At 38.0% G+C, this 21,781-nt stretch overlaps 1 protein-coding gene across 13 annotated transcripts in view; it reads left to right on the top strand.

Annotated features, from left to right (window-relative positions):
* The window catches only part of VTI1A (vesicle transport through interaction with t-SNAREs 1A), a 397,531-nt gene that overhangs the window by 201,519 nt on the left and 174,231 nt on the right, over window positions 1–21,781 (top strand). Inside the window, exon 9 of one of the 13 annotated variants that reach the window (XM_036828015.1) lies at window positions 16,610–16,773. The exons of the other annotated variants lie outside the window; for them this stretch is intronic. Within the exon in view, the coding sequence (XP_036683910.1) occupies window positions 16,610–16,613 (4 nt within the window). The 3' untranslated portion in view covers window positions 16,614–16,773. Of the gene's footprint in view, window positions 1–16,609; window positions 16,774–21,781 lie in introns of those variants that run through there. 13 annotated transcript variants of the gene reach the window in all.

Genomic DNA, 21,781 nt, shown 5'->3' with positions numbered 1-21,781 from the left:
TATCATTGATGCTATAGTGACAGCTATTTGAAAATAAGTAAAGTCTTCTCTGATCATGTATCCATATATAATAATTTGCTAAAAGTATGTTTGCTGCGTTAGAGATTGATTGCATAAGAATCAATCAAAGGTATGGTCACTTAGTCTTCTATAGGCCGATGTAGCGATGTGATTTCTCTATCAGGCTAATCAGGAGGAAGGTTAAATTCCAGGGACACTTCCAACCCATGCTGACACAACTCCACATGCCCCTCCTTTTCCTACACCCACAGTCCCCAATTCAAAACCATAAACCACCAAATTCTCTGATTAGGGGTAATATGTAAACGACCTAGAAAAATTCAAAATCCCCAGAGAAGTGGCGATTGAAAGGAATGCTTCAGTGCATATAAACAATAAAAAAGAAAAAAAGGGGAAAATTCTCTATTGCTTCCCTGGGAGGGCCCCTGCAATGTGAGCTGTAACGAATATTCTGCATATGTCTCCATTTTGTCAAATCTCATTAAAGAGTCCTCCCGCTTTATGTCAGTTGAGCTGTCCAGAAATCATTCATCATTTTTAGTGTAAAAAAAAATCATGTGGTTATTTAAATAATATCATATTAATGTTAAAGTTCAGCTGTCATTTAATGGTATGGCTTAATCAGCTGTAGCATTTAGGAAAAATAGTTTATCCAGGCTCTATGTGGCTTTCAGGTTGGCAGATTCAAATAAGGATTTATGGGTTTCTAAACCAACGTATTTCTGTCCACGTTTCTGCTTGATGTACCTCACCCTTTTGTGCAGGACACTGCAGACAGTTATTTCAACAAATAACGCATCTCCTCATATTGTGTTTGAATAAGTTTGCAAGTCATTTAGAGAGGGAGAAGCACAAACCACTTCTGTAACCTTTGACTGGGCTTTCTTTAGAAAAATCATACTAACAGGGTTGTTTCGTAAGCCTACAGAAGAAAATTACTCTGCTGAAATCTTCTTGGGGTTCTCTTTGTAGGCAAACTCAGTCAATCACTGACTCATCTCCTTTTGGGCTCTGTCTAGAGTATGAACAGAAATAAAAATCCCCAGATGGACATCACCTTGCTATGTCTGAGCCAAGGAAACCCTTAAGTCCACCCGTGCACATTGGTAACTGTTTTTCACTAAGCACAACTGGGATCTTGGTATCAGCCAAGGTATCCAGGTACTTTTAATCAATGCTATAAACTGAGTCTTCGGGAACCAAATGTAGATGGTGGTTTTGGTTTAGTTTCTAATTACTATCCCACATGATATATAATTTATTTTGGACTTGGGAAAAGGCAAAAATATTTTACCAACTTCTTCACTTCATTATTTTTTATTATTCCCTGGAAAAACAGTCTCTAGAAAGTGGAACCAGGGTTTATGTTTCTAATAGGAAGTCTTGTATTTACTGCTCTGATTTTGCTTCCGGTTACATCCCTCCCATTCGCATGGCACTCCCTTCCAGCACCGGTGGGGTTTTATTTCATAAAGAGAAGTCACGTTATCTTACCAAAATTGCACAGCTATATCATGTGTCAACAGGTGCTTCTGGTTTAAGAAAAGTTACAATATTGAACAGTGTGCCCATCTGTATAAATGTATAAACGCATACAAGAAACGAATGTCCTCTTTGTTCAGGGTAGGTGTTTACCTGCATATAACATAAGCTTATTTATTTTCATATGATAAATTCTTTATGACCGAAGATAGTTAAGTATTCTACAATATACCGAACCAAGGAATTATTTTATTTAAAAGAAAGACTGCTGATTATTCTTAATTTTTTAAACTTAGGTTGTTTTTAAATTTGTAAAATGAACAGGAATGGTATATCATGGTTCCTCATTTGAGTCATTTTGCTAATATTGATTAGTCTATTGTGTCTATTTCTTCTTTTCTTTTTTTCTCCTTATTCACTTCCTCAGTAAATATTTCATGCCTGAATACAAGGACTTGGGGCTCCTCAAATGAAATCACTTTGGATCCTTGCCTTCAGAGTACTTCAGTCTAGTAGAGAATATGTGCATATAAAGTGGTGTAGGAATTCATAAAATTATCTGATTTTCAAGGAAGCTATGGAAGATTCTACAAGTCCAATTAATCCTTACTGATGATTAAAAAGGGTGCCAGAAAAACAAAGAACCAATAGAAAATATGATTTCAGTAGCTATACAACCAATAAGTTTGAAAAAAATAGAGAAATAGAAGATGACTTATGGAGTCATAAGTTTTGAAAGAAACTAAACTATGCAGAGAATATTGAGACATATCTAGTGAGAGAGCAACTGATTCAACCTAAATAAATGTTCTTCATGTAACTGTACTATATCACCAAAAGAAAGAAAACAAAGGAAAAAAACCAGTCCATTCAAAATTATATTAGTAAAACTTGACATCAGAATGCAGGTATAGCTGATTTCCTGAAAAGTAATTTTTCTGCTGTCTTGACATAAGATGAAGAGCTACTTGGGGACAAACTGTTCATTTCCTGACTCTGTAGACAGAGTTTGAAATGAAGTGGTATTCAGATAATAATGAAAATTGTCATAAAACAAATGACCATTCATGCAATGACGGGGGTCAAAAAAAAGGATTTTTCGTTGACTTCCACAAAATTCGACTGCCATAATGGGTTGTCTTTAAAGTGCCTCAAGTAGCACTGAGAGGCTTCAGTGTTGCTCTCCATATATATTTGCCTGTACGTGCATGTTGGTGTGTATATTTTTTCCTATACATTTGACTGGGAGGTCTTATTAGATCAAACAGTACCAGCAGGCAGTGGAAATGAAAACAGAAGTTTTCAAGATTTTCAGTCAGCAAACAAAGGACATCATGATTCTGTTTTCTTTTTGCCTCTGAAGAGTGAATAATTTATCAGTAATTGTATGTTTGTTTCTAAAAGTATCTAAAGGATTCCTTAGAAATGTAACAGAGTTATAATTTGAAATCTCTGTTGACATAAATTTGGAGGACATGTTACAAGTTTACGTTGGCCCATTGACCACATGTATATGCTGGCAAAAGGCTTATGAAAGGAAATGACATATGTAACATTTTTTAAAACACCTTTTCTGTATGATTATCTTAATATCAATTTTCTCTCTCGTGCACACTAGCAATATTTGCTACTAGTATTAGTATTTACACACACACACACACACACACGCACACAATACAGAATAGCAGAATTACGCACACAATAGCAGAATGTTTCCTTGAAAAAGTGAATTCTGTTTATCCTTCCATCATGTATGTAGTAACTTTCTTAAATAGGTAGCTGTTGAGAGGTGTTTTGTAACTAATCTATAATATAAACAAAACAGATGGGATTAAATGAAGTTGATGCAGCTACCACTATTTATACATTTTTTAATTGCAATATAATTGATTTGTTATATTAGTTTCAGGTGTACTATGTAGTGACTCAATATTTTTATACATTACAGAATGATTACCACAAATATAGTTACCATCTGTCACCATACAAAATTATTGTAATATTATTGATTATGTTCTCCATGCTGTATATTATATCCACATGACTTATTTTATAACTGGAATAACTTCATCCCCTTACTATTTAATACATGTATTTTTGTTAGAGCTACTTCTGAGCCCATCTGGGGAATAACTGCCACCTATCATTGTTATCACATTTTACATTTTAAACGTGGTTTTGTTGCTTTGGTAGGAAGACAGGTAAAAACATCTAGAAAACTTAAATGTACTGTCAGAATGATTCCTAAGGGTAAATATATCAGAAATACCAATGCAATTTCTATAAGCAATAGATATGTAATTTTTTTTATTAAACAAACTTATTCTTAAAGAAATATGCTATGACTTTTAATCTTCTTTAAAAATTCATCCCCGCCCCCCCATTTTGCCCAGGAAACATTTTTTTATATTTTAATTGTTCTTATTATGATGTCTGAAAACTCAGCAGTAGAGAGTTTTCAAGACGTGTGAGAAAAATGTCCTTGAGAATTTACTCTCAATTTTTATGCACTGCAAAGTGTCTTACATTTATATTTTTCACTTTTTTTCTGGTTTTTGCTTTTCTCTCTTTTTGTCTTTCTTGGCCTGTTTTTACTAGCTGTGAACATGGGTGGGCCCTGCCTTGAAATTAGTACAGCAAAATCTTAACCTCTAAGATATTCTTCAGTTTTTAACCAAGTGCTTATTCTTTCAGAACAAAATGATTCAGTTTGTTGCAGATTCTTTACACTTAACAGATTTAGGTTCTAAGCTTAGAATAATGCTACAAAGAGAAAATTATTTTTTAAAAACCTTGGTCCTTATTGTGTGAGTAACTTTATTACCATACACTTGACTCATTGCTTTCATCCTATGACCCCTTCAAGGCTGACATGGGTGATGTTTTTACCAAATGAAAGAACGGCTTTGGATTTCTTTATATATGTTTCTTTTTAATAACATTCTTGTAACTTTAAACATAGAATTTTGATATTGTGTTAGACATTCGAATACAGCATCTAAAGTTATCTATCAATGATAACTCTACCAGCTGCCTTAGGTGTGTTTCTGACCCTAACCTTAGTTTACACACATCAGATCTAATCCTTAACAGCCCTGTGGAGGAAGCATCGTATCCCCATTTTACAGGTGAGAATAACAATGCTTAGTGAAGTAAACTATCCATAGTCATATACATAGAAATGTACAGAATTAGACTATGAACTTAGCTGTCTCTTTTTTTTTAATTTATTTTATTTTATTTATTTATTTTAAATTTTTTAATTTTATTTTTTTATACTGCAGGCTCTCATTAGTCATCCATTTTATACACATAAGTGTATACATGTCAATCCCAATCTCCCAATTCATCCCACCACCACCGCCACCCCCCCCGCTTCCCCCGCTTGGTGTCCATACGTTTGTTCTCTACATCTGTGTCTCAATTTCTGCCCTGCAAACCGGTTCATCTGTACCATTTTCTAGATTCCACATATATGCATTAATATATGATATTTGTTTTTCTCTTTCTGACTTACTTCACTCTGTATGACAGTCTCTAGATCCATCCACGTCTCTACAAATGACCCAATTTCGTTCCTTTTTATGGCTGAGTAATATTCCATTGTATATATGTACCACCTCTTCTTTATCCATTCGTCTGTTGATGGGCATTTAGGTTGCTTCCATGACTTGGTTATTGTAAATAGTGCTGCAGTGAACATTGGGGTGCATGTGTCTTTTTGAATTATGGTTTTCTCTGGGTATATGCCCAGTAGTGGGATTCCTGGGTCATATGGTAGTTCCATTTTTAGTTTTTTAAGAAACCTCCATACTGTTCTCCATAGTGGCTGTATCAATTTACATTCCCACCAACAGTGCAAGAGGGTTCCCTTTTCTCCACACCCTCTCCAGCATTTGTTGTTTGTAGATTTGCTGATGATGCCCATTCTAACAGGAGTGAGGTGATACCTCATTGTAGTTTTGATTTGCATTTCTCTAATAATTAGTGATGTTGAGCATCTTTTCATGTGCTTCGTGGCCATCTGTATGTCTTCTTTGGAGAAATGTCTATTTAGGTCTTCTGCTCATTTTTGGATTGGGGTGTTTGTTTCTTTGATATTGAGCTGAATGAGCTGTTTATATATTTTGGAGATTAATCCTTTGTCTGTTGATTCATTTGCAAATATTTTCTCCCATTCTGAGGGTTGTCTTTTCGTCTTGTTTATGGTTTCCTTTGCTGTGCAAAAGCTTTGAAGTTTCATTAGGTCCCACTTGTTTATTTTTGTTTTTATTTCCATTACTCTAGGAGGTGGATCAAAAAAGATCTTGCTGTGATTTATGTCAAAGAGTGTTCTTCCTATGTTTTCCTCTAAGAGTTTTATAGTGTCCAGTCTTATATTTAGGTCTCTAATCCATTTTGAGTTTATTTTTGTGTATGGTGTTAGGGAGTATTCTAATTTCATTCTTTTACATGTAGCTGTCCAGTTTTCCCAGCACCACTTATTGAAGAGACTGTCTTTTCTCCATTGTATATCTTTGCCTCCTTTGTCATAGATTAGTTGACCATAGGTGCGTGGGTTAATCTCTGGGCTTTCTATCTTGTTCCATTGATCTATGTTTCTGTTTTTGTGCCAGTACCATATTGTCTTGATGACTGTAGCTTTGTAGTATAGTCTGAAGTCAGGGAGTCTGATTCCTCCAGCTCCATTTTTTTCCCTCAAGACTGCTTTGGCTATTCGGGGTCTTTTGTGTCTCCATACAAATTTTAAGATGATTTGTTCTAGCTCCGTAAAAAATGCCATTGGTAATTTGATAGGGATTGCATTGAATCTGTAGATTGCTTTGGGTAGTATACTCATTTTCACAATGTTGATTCTTCCAATCCAAGAACATGGTATATCTCTCCATCTGTTGGTATCATCTTTAATTTCTTTCATCAGTGTCTTATAGTTTTCTGCATACAGGTCTTTTGTCTCCCTAGGTAGGTTTATTCCTAGGTATTTTATTCTTTTTGTTGCAATGGTAAATGGGAGTGTTTCCTTAATTTCTCTTTCAGATTTTTCATCGTTAGTGTATAGGAATGCAAGAGATTTCTGTGCATTAATTTTGTATCCTGCAACTTTGCCATATTCATTGATTAGCTCTAGCAGTTTTCTGGTGGCAGTTTTAGGATTCTCTATGTATAGTATCATGTCATCCGCAAACAGTGACAGTTTTACTTCTTCTTTTCCAATTTGTATTCCTTTTATTTCTTTTTCTTCTCTGATTGCCGTGGCTAGGACTTCCAGAACTATGTTGAATAATAGTGGTGAGAGTGGACATCCTTGTCTCGTTCCTGATCTTAGAGGAAATGCTTTCAGTTTTTCACCATTGAGAATGATGTTTGCTGTGGGTTTGTCATATATGGCCTTTATTATGTTGAGGTAGGTTCCCTCTATGCCCACTTTCTGGAGAGTTTTTATCAGAAATGGGTGTTGAATTTTGTCAAAAGCTTTTTCTGCATCTATTGAGATGATCATATGGTTTTTATTCTTCAATTTGTTAATATGGTGTATCACATTGATTGATTTGCGTATATTGAAGAATCCTTGCATCCCTGGGATAAATCCCACTTGATCGTGGTGTATGATCCTTTTAATGTGTTGTTGGATTCTGTTTGCTAGTATTTTGTTGAGGATTTTTGCATCTATATTCATCAGTGATATTGGTCTGTAATTTTCTTTTTTTGTAGTGTCTTTGTCTGGTTTTGGTATCAGGGTGATGGTGGCCTCATAGAATGAGTTTGGGAGTGTTCCTTCCTCTGCAATTTTTTGGAAGAGTTTGAGAAGGATGGGTGTTAGCTCTTCTCTAAATGTTTGATAGAATTCACCTGTGAAGCCATCTGGTCCTGGACTTTTGTTTGTTGGAAGATTTTAATCACAGTTTCAATTTCATTACTTGTGATTGGTCTGTTCATATTTTCTGTTTCTTCCTGATTCAGTCTTGGAAGGTTATACCTTTCTAAGAATTTGTCCATTTCTTCCAGGTTGTCCATTTTATTGGCATAAAGTTGCTTGTAGTAGTCTCTTAGGATGCTTTGTATTTCTGCGGTGTCTGTTGTAACTTCTCCTTTTTCATTTCTGATTTTATTGATTTGAGTCCTCTCCCTCTTTTTCTTGATGAGTCTGGCTAATGGCTTATCAATTTTGTTTATCTTCTCAAAGAACCAACTTTTAGTTTTATTGATCTTTGCTATTGTTTTCTTTGTTTCTATTTCATTTATTTCTGCTCTGATCTTTATGATTTCTTTCCTTCTGCTAACTTTGGGTTTTGTTTGTTCTTCTTTCTCTAGTTTCTTTAGGTGTAAGGTTAGATTGTTTACTTGAGATTTTTCTTGTTTCTTTAGGTAGGCTTGTATAGCTATAAACTTCCCTCTTAGAACTGCTTTTGCTGCATCCCATAGGTTTTGGGTCGTCGTGTTTTCATTGTCATTTGTCTCTAGGTATTTTTTTATTTCCTCTTTGATTTCTTCAGTGATCTCTTGGTTATTTAGTAACGTATTGTTTAGCCTCCGTGTGTTTGTCCTTTTTACGTTTTTTTCCCTGTAATTCATTTCTAATCTCATAGCGTTGTGGTCAGAAAAGATGCTTGATATGATTTCAATTTTCTTAAATTTACTGAGGCTTGATTTGTGACCCAAGATGTGATCTATCTTGGAGAATGTTCCGTGCGCACTTGAGAAGAACGTGTAATCTGCTGTTTTCGGATGGAATGTCCTATATATATCAATTAAATCTATCTGGTCTGTTGTGTCATTTAAAGCTTCTGTTTCCTTATTTATTTTCATTTTGGATGATCTGTCCATTGGTGTAAGTGAGGTGTTAATGTCCCCGACTATTATTGTGTTACTGTCAATTTCCTCTTTTATAGCTGTTAGCAGTTGCCTTATGTATTGAGGTGCTCCTATGTTGGGTGCATATATATTTGTAATTGTTATATCTTCTTCTTGGATTTATCCCTTGATCATTATGTAGTGTCCTTCCTTGTCTCTTGTAACGTTCTTTATTTTAAAGTCTATTTTACCTGATATGAGTATTGCTACTCCCGCTTTCTTTTGATTTCCATTTGCATGGCATATCTTTTTCCATCCTCTCACTTTCAGTCTGTATGTGTCCCTAGGTCTGAAGTGGGTCTCTTGTAGACAGCATATATATGGGTCTTGTTTTTGTTTCCATTCAGCGAGCCTGTGTCTTTTGGTTGGAGCATTTAATCCATTCACGTTTAAGGTAATTATCGATAGGTATGTTCCTATTATCATTTTCTTAATTGTTCTGGGTTTGTTTTTGTAGGTCCTTTTCTTCTCTTGTGTTTCCCACTTTGAGAAGTTCCTTTAGCATTTGTTGTAGAGCTGGTTTGGTGGTGCTGAATTCTCTTAGCTTTTGCTTGTCTGTAAAGCTTTTGATTTCTCCATCGAATCTGAATGAGATCCTTGCTGGGTAGAGTAATCTTGGTTGTAGTTTCTTCCCTTTCATCACTTTAAGTATATCATGCCACTCCCTTCTGGCTTGTAGAGTTTCTGCTGAGAAATCAGCTGTTAACCTTATGAGACTTCCCTTGTATGTTATATGTCATTTTTCCCTTGCTGCTTTCAATAATTTTTCTTTGTCTTTAATTTTTGCCAATTTGATTACTATGTGTCTCAGCGTGTTTCTCCTTGGGTTTATCCTGCCTGGGACTCTCTGCGCTTCCTGGACTTGGGTGGCTATTTCCTTTCCCATGTTAGGGAAGTTTTCAATTATAATCTCTTCAAATATTTTCTCTGGTCCTGTCTCTCTCTCTTCTCCTTCTGGGACCCCTATAATGCGAATGTTATTGCGTTTAATGTTGTCCCAGAGGTCTCTTAGGCTGTCTTCATTTCTTTTCATTCTTTTTTTCTTTATTCTGTTTCGCAGCAGTGAATTCCACTAGGAATTCTTCCAGGTCACTTATCCGTTCTTCTGCCTCAGTTATTTTGCTATTGATTCCTTCTAGTGTAGTTTTCATTTCAGTTATTGTATTGTTCAGCTCTGTTTGTTTGTTCTTTAATTCTTCTAGATCTTTGTTAAACATTTCTTGCATCTTCTCAATCTTTGCCTCCATTCTTTTTCTGAGGTCCTGGGTCATCTTCACTATCATTATTCTGAATTCTTTTTCTGGAAGGTTGCCTATCTCCACTCCATTTAGTTGTTTTTCCTGGGGTTTTACCTTGTTCCTTCATCTGGTACATAGCCCTCTGCCTTTTCATCTTGTCTGTCTTTCTGTGAATGTGGTTTTTGTTCCACCGGCTGCAGGATTGTAGTTCTTCTTGCTTCTGCTATCTGCCCTCTGGTGGATGAGGCTATCGAAGAGGCTTGTGGAAGTTTCCTGATGGGAGGGACTGGTGGTGGGTAGAGCTGGCTGTTGCTTTGGTGGGCAGAGCTCAGTAAAACTTTAATCCACTTGTCTACTGACGGGTGAGGCTGGGTCCCCTCCCTGTTGCTTGTTTGGCCTGAGGCGACCCAACACTGGAGCCTACCCGGGCTCTTTGGTGGGGCTAATGGTGGACTCGGGGAGGGCTCACGCCAAGGAGTACTTCCCAGAACTTCTGCTGCCAGTGTCCTTGTCCTCACTGTGAGACAGAGCCACCCCCTGCCTCTGCAGGAGACCCTCCAACACTAGCAGGTTGGTCTGATTCAGTCTCTGTGGGGTCACTGCTCCTTCCCCTGGGTCCCATTGCGCACACTACTTTGTGTGTGCCCTCCAAGAGTGGAGTCTCTGTTTCCCCCAGTCCTGTCAAAGTCCTGCAATCAAATCCCACTAGGCTTCAAAGTCTGATTCTCTAGGAATTCCTCCTCCCGTTGCCGGACCCCCAGGTTGGGAAGCCTGACGTGGGGCTCAGAACCTTCACTCCAGTGGGTGGACTTCTGTGGTATAAGTGTTCTCCAGTTTGTGAGTCACCCACCCAGCAGTTATGGGATTTGATTTTATTGTGATTGTGCCCCTCCTGCCATCTCATTGTGGCTTCTCCCTTGTCTTTGGATGTGGGGTATCTTTTTTGGTGAGTTCCAGTGTCTTCCTGTCAATGATTGTTCAGCAGTTAGTTGTGATTCCAGTGCTCTCACAAGAGGGAGTGAGAGCACGTCCTTCTACTCCACCATCTTGAACCAATCTTTAATTTATTTTATTTATTTATTTTTGTCTGCGTTGGGTCTTCATTGCTGTGCACAGGCTTTCTCTAGTTGTGATGAGCGGGGGCTACTCTTTGTTGCAGTGCGCGGGCCTCTCACTGTGGTGGCTTCTCTTGTTGCGGAGCATGGGCTCCAGGTGCGCGGGCTTCAGCAGTTGTGGTACGCAGGCTCAGTAGTTGTGGCTCACGGGCTCTAGAGTGCTGGCTCAGCAGTTGTGGCACACGGGCTTTGTTGCTCCGCGGCATGTGGGATCTTCCTGGACCAGGGCTCGAACCCGTGTCCCCTGCATTGGCAGGCAGATTCCCAACCACTGCGCCACCAGGGAAGCCCTAGCTGTCTCTTTTGAATGCACTACACCAAAGGTTCTCAGAGTCAGTTTTCACTAACTAGTAGTGAAATGAGAAGAGTTAAAACAAACTAGTGAGTTTTCATTATGCAGATTGTTACTGTTATCTGCTCTCTTTGTCATGATTCCATTTCTTCTGTAAAATAATTGTGGTAGTCAACTATTTCCTTAAAATAGTTGATTGTTACAGCAAATGGAAAAGGAAATCCTTGGAAGGACTGAACATTAGCAATCAGTTTTCCCACCTTCCCCCCTTTCCCCACAGTTTACTGGTCTGGGAAATTCAGAATTTTAGGAGCCATTGTTCTACACCACACTCTATCTTTTAATTACAAAAACCACTGCTACGTATGCACTCACCGATACGCCCTAGGTAGCAGTCACTGTTCTAGACACTTGCTATACATTATCTTGTTTCATCTTCATGATATCTCTGTAAGGCAGATACCATTACTCCCATTTTAAGAAATAAGGAACTTCTGTTAAATATTATCCAGCTCTGTAGAAGCGGTCTGCCTCCAGAGACTGTTTTTCCTACTGTGCTGGACTGTTACCCTTCTTCTATGGAGAATTAGTAGCCTCACAGAGAGTCAGACAACCATTCTGGATGGTTCTTGAAAACAATGAACAAATCCTTACTACATTCCCACTATTTGGGATCGGCTGAAGGTACTGGGTCTGGTTTGTGTAGACATGGAAGCTGCTGTGTACCAGTGGAGTCCCCTTTGAGCGTGTTTTTAAAGAGTCCTTTAGAATCACTTTATTTTTGAGCCTAGACGGTGTGACATTAATCAGAACCAACAGCAACGTGTGGGGGTGAGTCTAGCGTCTTCCTTACCTCCAGTGCTTGACAAGTATCATTATTAGCAAATTTTATTTTTATGTATAATTTTGTATCACCTGGAGCCTTATCCTCATTGGAGAAAACAATCCCAGTTTTGTTTGATTATTCACAATGAAATTTCTGTATATTTATCAAGAGGCGTATGGTTTAGTGAGTAAGAGGTAGGCTCTGGAGTCACGCTGGTTCTGCCACTTTCTAGTTATTAACTTTTGGCAAGAATCTCACTCTCTATACCTCAGTTTCCCTGTCTGTAAAATGGAGATGACAATAGTCCCTACCTCATAAATTCTTATGAGGGTTAAGTGAGTCCATACATGCAAAGTACACACAAAAGTGTCTGGTACATAATAAAGTTTAAATAAATGTTGAAATGTTGAATATTATTGTCATCGTTGCTTAAAAAAATAATAATAATAAAGCCTGGGAGCAAAGACTAAAATCAAAATGTTAATTAATTTCTTGAGGCTGATGAATTTTAAACGGATGTTTTTAAATTTTCTTTTTTTCTCATTCCAAGATTTCCCTAGTAATTTTTATAAAATTTAAAATTAATAATAATAATAATAAAAATAAAATCCCATCCTTTCCTTATGTCCCTGTACTGGTGCCACCACTCTCCCTCTCTACTCTGTGACCCCCACTCAGCAACACAGCTTGAACTGCCCCAGAGTACTCGAGTGCTGCCAAGAGCAGAGAGATCCTTCAAGCTCAGTCCTTCCCAAATGAGAGTCCTTCCTCTCACTGGACAGTTTAGGGAGGGGAGCCTCCTAGTCGGTCTTTGACTCTTCTTCCCCTTGTATGCCCTTCTAAATATTACTGGCCGATTTATCTTCCAAAGTGCAAAACTAGTACTGTTTCCTTCCTGCTTAGAAACCTCCTGAGGTTCCCCATTGCCTGCTGACATGTGTCCTCCTCAGTCTAATCCCCAAGGTCTTCCAGTGAGTATTCTAGCCTTATTTGCTGCTACTCCCTCTGGATAGACCCTTTGTCCCCACTAAAATTAACTACTTCCCATCTCCAAAGCCCACCTTCACTTTTCACTAATTCTGTACCTTTGCTTTTTCTCATACTTTTACCTGGAATATTCTCCTGTTCTTACCTGTGTTAGTCAGGAATCTTCTGGATGCAAGTGACAGAAACCCAGATCCGACTGGCTATAAACAAAAGAAGGAAATAACTGCCACATGTAACTAGATAGTTCAAGGGCAGAAGCAACTTCAAACACAGTGGAGTCTAAGGGTTCAAACAATCTAAGGGTCATCACAGTTGGGTGTTGCTCCTTCCATCTCTCATCTCAGCTTTCTTATATGTGGTTCCATCCTTCATCAGGGTTTCTCCTTGTGGAGACAAAGCTATTGCCAGCCCTTTCAGTGACACCTATTGAATCTAGCCATTTTGTTCCCCCGAAAAGTCATAGCATGGAGTCTTATTGGTTCTGGGTGCCTCTGGTTGCGTAAAATCCCATTAATCTGGGATCTGATGTTTTAGACCTGGAACCTCATGCAGCGGATGGACACACGGACTGAGAGCAGTTACCTCAGAAAAATCCAGGGCTTTTACTAAAAAGGGGAATAAATCCTGGGTGGGCAAAAACAACAGATGTTATCTTCAGAATGTTTCAGGTGAACTTTTATCCCTTCTCTGGCTCTCAGGTGAACTACCCCTCTCTTCATCAAGCCTTCATCAGTCTCCCAGCCAGAAACAAACTGTCTTTGCTCTGATCCTTCAGGGTAGTTTGTATTTCTCACAAGACTCTAACATCTTCTGCTTTGCATTGTGTACATTGTAGTTAGTTATTAACGACCAAGTCTTCATTTTCTTCTAGACCTTTTTTGTCCCCTCCCTCATCCCCCAAGGGACTTTATATGGTTCCCCACAATATTGTGCAACCAGCTGAAATAAATAGGGGAGGATATCCAAGTAAAAGAGAAAACAAAGCCAGGAATCACTTTACTCCCCGCAAAGCATGGACTGTCAACAAATGCCTGTGCAGATATCCAGACAGGTGGAAAATGTCCTACCTGAAAGCAAAGCAGGAGACACAATCAGAGGGCCCACGGTGTTAGAATCTAAAATGAAAGTTACCTTTAGTTGAGGTCAAGCATAGCCTTTCATGCTGCTGAGACAGGCCTTGATAGACTGGTTACTGGGAGGGGGTGACAGTTCTCGTGTCAGATCCCTGCCCGGAGGAGAATGAGGAGTTTCCATGCGACCAGTTGTCTTAAGGGTCCTCAGGTCTGGAATGTAAGCCGCTGGTGGTCAGGAGCCTCATTGCATTTAGCACAGGGCCAAGCTCCCCCGGCCTGGGCCTGGTCAATGAATGGTCTTTGGAAGAATGGCTAAGAACAGTTTCAAAGCTGCTGTCTAGGTTCTTGGATGTAATTTAGTTGAAACCCCTTGGCTGCAATGTAAACATGTTCTTTCAAAGATAAAATAAGTAACTTAACAATAACAGAATATTTTTGTCCATTATTTAATCACAGTGGAAAAACATCTTATATTTTCCTTGGTTGTGAGCCACAGTTTGAGCTAATTCACGAATTACCTTTCTTTTATGATTTTCCCTTTTTTCCCCAGGAAACATGCCATTCTTTAACGCAATGTAGAATACGAAGGGTGCACGTCACCTTCACCATCAACACTTCCTTTGTATGCAGCCTTGAGCTCTTAACTGGAAGCAGGGAGCCCTAGGCCTTCCTTATAAACAAGTAATGGAGCCCTCGACCCCCCTTGTAAAGGGCTATTTATTAACATATACCATCACCAAACAACATTTTACAGTTCCATGCCCGCACACCGTTACACCACTGTCTGCTCCATGGTAAGCTGAGGGAGGCCTTTGGCCATCTGTTTCATTAAATACCAGAGGCAGTGAACGGTATCTGAACTTTATAAAGCAAGTGTCCGGGCTTCCCGCTTCACCAGTCTCCCCCTTCCTCTTCTGCTGCCACTGCTGCCGCCACTACCACCGCTGCCGCCGCCGCCATATTTTTTTTGTTTGAACGCTCACATTGTAAATTAGTGTATTCACACATCAATTTTAAAAGGCTCACTGTGTTATAAGATGGGACAAAGCGAGCTCAGTAACAGCTCGTGCACAGTGCAGGTGGTCGAGCTAGCTGCTCCCTAGATCAAAAGTCAAACAACTGTGAATCTTCTTTTGAAAGTGCAGTTAGGGAGACAAGGCGAGGCTTATCTGCACAAACAAGAACGAGTTATAGATATACATCGCAAATGCACGAGGACAAAAAGGGGTTTCATAATCTTGCAGGATAAGAAAACCTTCTAATGCTGACAATTCTGAGGGCATCTCTGGAATATGTAGCCACTTTTTTTTTTTTTTTTTTTTTTTTTTTTTTTTTTTCCTTTTTTTTTTTTTTTTTTTTTTTGTAAAATTAGTCTTTTATTGTGTGGCAATTGGTAATTATTATTTATGCTTTGGTGCTGTTCCTAAAGTAGCTAAGATTTTTTTTTTAAGCCACCTTGGGGGCAGGAAATAGCTCCCCTTTCATGGTTGTATTTCATTTTTCAGCAGCATTTAAGGACAGACTCCTATTTATACCACACAAGCAGTTTTGTCTGTTGTAAACAAAGTAAGTGGCTGGGAATTGTGCTTTCCCAGAAATGTTTTCCAGGGAAGCCATAATAAGAAACAACTGTGTACATCTTTAGATTTTTTTGTCATCTAGGTATTAAGAAAGAATTCTTTGCATTCATGGAAACAAAAAAGAAAGAAAACACTGTTTATAAAGAAAGATATTCAATATCCAGAAGTGTAATTAAAATATTTCTTAAACTGCAAAAGTTGGCCACCTTACTAGTATTAATTGAAGTTGTTTTCTTTTCTTTTTTTTTAATTATCTCTAACATTTTTTGACAAGGTAGTAGCTGAAATGACAGGAGGCGTTTTCTTTTTTTAACCTCAATATCCTATTTAAAAAGTTAGTGGCTTCTTTTGTAAAATTATGTGAAGAGCTTTGGAACTGAAGTATGAATATCAACGGGAAAAATGCAACAATGGTAAATTTTATGAAAAATTTTAAAAGAACATTGAAGAGGCTTAGAATTATGGAAGAACAGCATAGTTTCTTATACAATTATAGTTTACATAGGAAAAGGCCACTTTACTTTCCATCTACTGATATCTTAATGATTTCATGATGAAAAATTAAAAACCTATCAGCTTTTTAATTCTCAAATCAGTCAAAGGTGTCTGAATCAGGTCCCCAAGTACTTTCATAAAACCATGCTCTCTGTCTCAGGGCATAAGGCAGTGGTCCCTCTCCTGGGGTGGGTTTCACAGAGTCTCTGAACCACTGGAGTTTCCTGAAAATATTTGTGTATGTGTGTATGTGCATCATTCTGAGAATTTTCCATAAAATTTTCTAAATAGTCCACAACCAACTCCAAAAAAGTTGAGAAATGAGATATTGTCACAAAACTGTGTACAATGTCTTAGCTAAAAACCACTTAATTACTTTGATATTCTGGCTTATTTGAAATGTATTTGTTCTACAAGAAACACTTATTTTGAATTTTCTACAAAGTTTAACAAGAAACTTTTCAGGGATGCTTTCTTTGAGAAATCAGATCATTTATCAAAATTAAGTCCTTAAAGACAGTCAGAACAAGTAAAATATATATAGGGCCTTATAGTTTGTAAGGCACATTCACATATATTATTTCATTTAATGTAACCTTCATAAGAAGTCTGTGATTTGGTATCGTCATTATTATCCTTATGTTATAGATAATTGAGACCTACAAAAGTTGAGTCTTGCCCAAGGTCATTCCACCAAGATGGAGCAAAGTTGGACCAACACCCTGGTATTAGCCTCGGAAACCATGTATTTAGCAGCCTCTTCACAGCAATGTCCTCAGCAGCATCTTCTTCAACAGCAAATATTTAATGTTTACTGTGTCAAAGGGAATCCGTTAGTCATCAGAGATTCAACAAACTCAGAACTCTACTCCTAGGTACCTTAATATTTTTAAGAAACAACAATACATAGTAACTTGTGCTGTTATGATCAGTGAGAGATAAAATGGTAAGCGGGAACAAGAAGAAAAAAATCCCTGGGGCCCACGGTCAGGTAAGACTTTATAGAGGAGATGGCAGGTACCTGGCCTGAAAGTTACTGCCTGATTCTTAAGCCACACATGGGGTAACGCCGCTTCCCTTTTTATGGCAGCCTCAAGGTAATAACTTCCAGCAGCAGAATTTGAATTGGGGGCAGGAGGATGTGTTAGAAACATCTATTTGGCCACAGCTAGCTGTGTTGAGGGTATATAGGAAGTTAACAACTTGTAACTGCATCTGCTTATAAAGTAAATATGATCCAAAGTCTTCTTGAGAATTTTTTTTTAATTGCAGTGGAGTTTAAGATTTTCTTCAAATAAGTAAGAAAGGCTTGAAGTCACCTCAGTAGTTCTAATTATAAACAAATATGAAAAATCTTTTCACACATTTTATTTACCCCAATTTTAGAAAGATACTGAGAACTTTCATACCCTTGACTAAAATTATGTATTTATAAAATTTTATAGTCTTTGAAATTATACTGCATATTAACTATACCTTCTATACGTGTGATTGGTGAATAGACGCAAAGAATGTTGGCAGAGTACATGAACTATTGTATTGTGGCACGTTAATTAGTTGATAAGTGTATCACTTTAAAACACTGAATTTTTTCGTATATTCCAGTTAAATCTTTCTCGTCAAATGCGTTTATGGAGGTTTAGTTAGTAGCAAACTTGCCCAGCCAATAAAGAAAAGCATTTATTTTCTGTTCTGTATATGTGATCTGAAGCCATAGCCTTTAGGTCTTTTAATCTGTCTGTTCAAGGCCAAGCTATTTATATGGATAATTTTTAAAGCTTCTGTATAAAGAAAACAAGAACATTTTATTTATTCACTGGGGTTTTTATGTGCCTTGAAATTGCATAGATAAAATATTTTCTGGCTCATGGATCTAGAGGAGATAAAAGGTCTCCTATTTTATAAGGCTTTATGTAAGCTTTTCAAATGTACAGTTTTCTTATGGGTAGAATTTTTTAAATAAAACATTATTTCACTATTACAATTGGAGTTTAATGTGGGCATCTTTTTCCTTCCCTGAATTGCATGTTAAATTATGTGTTTAAGATCGTTTTTATTGCATTTTTACCTCCTGGATTTTGATAATTCTCATGTTGGAGAAATTAATTTACCAATCCTCATTTTTAGTATTGGGCAACTATTTAATATGACTAGGAGTGGAAAACCCAAAAATCAGATTTAAGAGGCAGAGTGAAAGATATAACTTACTTTTGCAACATATTGGTCTGAGGATGAAAAATTATTTACCTCCCCCTCCTTAAGAATTTTTGCTGAGGCTGGTAGACTGAAAAGGAAAAGAAGAGGCTTTTTTTTTTTTAACTCTGGGGCAACTGGATTCAGACCAGATTCTAGGTGAACATTAGCTGCTGTTAGCTCTGCCATGTCAGGGCCAAGAAACAGCTTTCCCTGGCTGGAGCATTCCCAAGCTATCATGGCCATCAGACAGGTGGGGAATAAATATTGTAGAATGGTGGGACATTTGAAGAGCAAGCTCCTGATCCCCAGGACTCAATTTGGACAAGCTTCAATTGGAGCACACAGGTGTTCCTGGGAGGAACTGTCCTCAGGTGGCTGGGGGTGTGCCATTCTTTCACACACATAAAAAGTTCCCTTTCCCTCTGCCCGCAGGAAAATTAGAATTAACTACAGCTTTTTCTTTTGAAATGGAAAAAGAGAAATAAAAGTATGGCACCAGCTTTTGGCTCCAACTGGATTTCCATGGAGCATGTAATCTATGATGAATGATGAGAATTCTGGAAGCAAAGCATCCTTGCAGTTTTTAACATTGGAGATGCCATAAAAACTGAATGAATGCAAATAATCTTTTTACCCATGGCTGTACCTATATAAGATGGAGTAGTCTTTCCTTCTGCTATTCATTTGTTCATTCACCATATATTTCATGAGCACTTGCAATTTTCTAAACACTAGGCTAAGTGCTGGGCATAGAGTATAAGACAGAAAAAGGCCCTGCCCTCCAGGGACTTAGCCTAAATTGTAGTAATAGTAATTGGTTGGAACATGAAAATGAACCTGAATAGTCTTTGGGAAACTGTGCATTGAAAGTACTTGCTGGCATCAGAAAGATTTTTTTTTTCTGTAATGCCACCACATTGAGGATATGACTAACATTTTATTTGGGGGTCATTCTTTTTAAATCAACTTTTGCTATAAAACATAAAATAGAAATATTAAAGAAAAATTAAAAAAAAAAAAAGTTGTTTTAATCCCTCTTCCTTGAAATAAGCTACTCTGTTGATACAAGTATTTCCCTCTAGTCTTTCCATCATGATCCATGTATAATGTTATATTGCTCTTCTCACTTAATATTGTATCTTAAATGTATTTCTAAATTTCCACATCTTCATGATTATATTTTTCCTAGTTAAAAATTTTTCTAATGAAAGTTTTAACAAACCTCATATTTTGTAAAAAAGAAAGAAAGAAGAGAAACAAGTATCAAGAAATAGGAGGAAAGTAGTCCATAATCACACTGACGAAAGGTAGCACCAAAATCACACTGGTGAAAGGTAGCATATTTCATTCCAGTATTTTAGTCTGTAAATATTAATTCCACTGCTGGTTCTATGAAATCTCTTCTTTATCTCACCCATCACTTCATCTTTTACCCTTTTATCTTTTTTAAATATCACAGGTTTTACTTTACAGTTTTCTGCCTTTCACTTTATAAAGGCTATATATACTCTTACTGTTTTTATTGAAGATTCCAAACGATCTTCAAAAACATGTATAGGTTTCCTTATCACATAATTTTCAGAATTGCGTTCTTCCTCTGAATCTTTAGGATGTCATTTCCTTTTCTTTGTTCTATAGGATCTTTTTTGCCACTGTCTTCATGTTGTTTTGCATTTTTATTTGGTTTGGTTAGTTTTTAAAACCTCTTCTTGGATCTGCAAATGGATGGCAACTTTATATGATCAACTCTGTCGAGAGATAGCCCTCTGTCTCCAGACTGTCTTCATGGGAAGGAAATAGGGCTTCTTCTTTCCCCCACTCCTTGATGCTGGCATGAAAAATGTCCAACCCTTGTGTGTACAACTGTCATCTCCTTCACATGTTTACCCTCCACCACTGCATGCAAATACACTTTACTTATGAAGACCACACTTCCCAGGATTCACCATACCTTCCTTGCCTATCACTACCCAGTATTGACTTATTGTCTTCCTGGGAACTGTCATTTCTTACTGGCTATAGAAAAGAAATGAGATGAGGAGTGTGGAAAAGGAGGAATGACTACAGCAGTCCACATGCCTCCTAAGTGGCAGCATCCACTCATAAGAGAGGCAGATACTTGGTTTCTAGTTGTAACAGAATTCACATCTTTTACCTAGTAGCAGACTTTGTGAGAGGTGGACTACTGCTTTACATTTTTCAGCCCAATTCATTTTTTGTAGCCGTAGAAAGTCCTTCCAGGTTCTGGCAATTTGTGATGTCAGTTTTGGTGTCGTAAATTATCGTCATCTTTTATTTTTTCATTTCAGTTTAATGGTCACTTTGATAGATGCAGCATCAGGAGCCATCAAGCAGGCACCATTTTAAACCGGAAACTGTGGGTGATCTTTAAAATTGCCCCACATAAGGGGACCATATAAACCATTTCTATAGCTCAACCCTTGAGCCTGTATGCCTGGGTGGTCTTGTTTTAACTGTTACTGTTTAATTATTGATTACTTACTGACACAAGGCATGGAAGCCTTAGGGAAAATGAAATCCCATGTGCCAGTTTCTTTAGATGAATCTTCTTTGAGGTTTAAGTGTCCCTTTAAGTAACATAGTGAGGCTGGATTTAGGGGGTCATTCCAAATACTGCCTGGCAGGGTCAGCCATGGCATCTATATTCATTGATGGAGTCCACTGATACATCTGGAAAACGAGGCATGTCTGCCTGTGCTTCACATCATGACCGCCTCATACAAGCCCATCTACTGTAGGCCAGGCATCCTTACAACATTTCCATACTCCCCATTTCCCTTCTCTGTCCCTCCTGGGAAAAAGTCTGCTCTTCAACAATAACAGTGACTTACCAACAGGAACCAGCTTCCCCTATTAATGCTCCTATCCTGGAAGCATTTATTAGGAAAATGGTAATTCACTCCACAAATATGTGCAAGGAACTTTGCTGGGTATATAAGGATGGAGGATGACTCTTGCCAGTGAGTCTTCTTGCAGAAGAAGCACTGCCTCAAGATGGATGGTGATCAGAAACCTCATGCACAGTTTGGAGTGGAGACTATTGCCAGCTTGGAGGAGTCAGGATGAGTTTCGTGGATGACACAGCATTTGTAGTGGCCCTTGAAAGAGGGGTGAGATTTACCCAGGCAAAGTTAAGAGATTCCAGACCAAGAAAGCAGCACAAACAAGAGGGAAGTAGCATCTTTCAAGGCAGGCATAGCAGATAATTCAGATCAGCTCTTTGTTATCAGCTCTACGATTTTTGCCTTTCGTTTTCTGAGGCTCCCATTCTAACAGTAGATTGGGTCAGCTCACAGCACACTTGCAGTTATGCGCAACTGTCATCTCCCTCCCAGCTTTACCCCCCACTGGAGAGACAAAAGCTTGACTGAGTGATAGAGGCCTGAAAATCTAGGGTCCACTTTTTCTTGTCATTATTATTCTTTTATTGAGCACCTACTATGTACTCTGGGCAGAATGAACCTTATTAAAGGACCAAGTTCTTTCATTGTTTTCAGGTAGCCCGTTGCTATGTTTCTTTTTGCAAGTTCTTATTTCCTCTTGAACATCACCGGTTTCATGGTGTTTTTCTAAGGATCCTGAAAGGTGTTACAAGTACAGGTG

This window comes from Balaenoptera musculus, chromosome 16 (assembly GCF_009873245.2).
Source record: "Balaenoptera musculus isolate JJ_BM4_2016_0621 chromosome 16, mBalMus1.pri.v3, whole genome shotgun sequence".
Taxonomy (NCBI): domain Eukaryota; kingdom Metazoa; phylum Chordata; class Mammalia; order Artiodactyla; family Balaenopteridae; genus Balaenoptera; species Balaenoptera musculus.
This window is presented reverse-complemented; position numbering and strand designations above follow the sequence as displayed.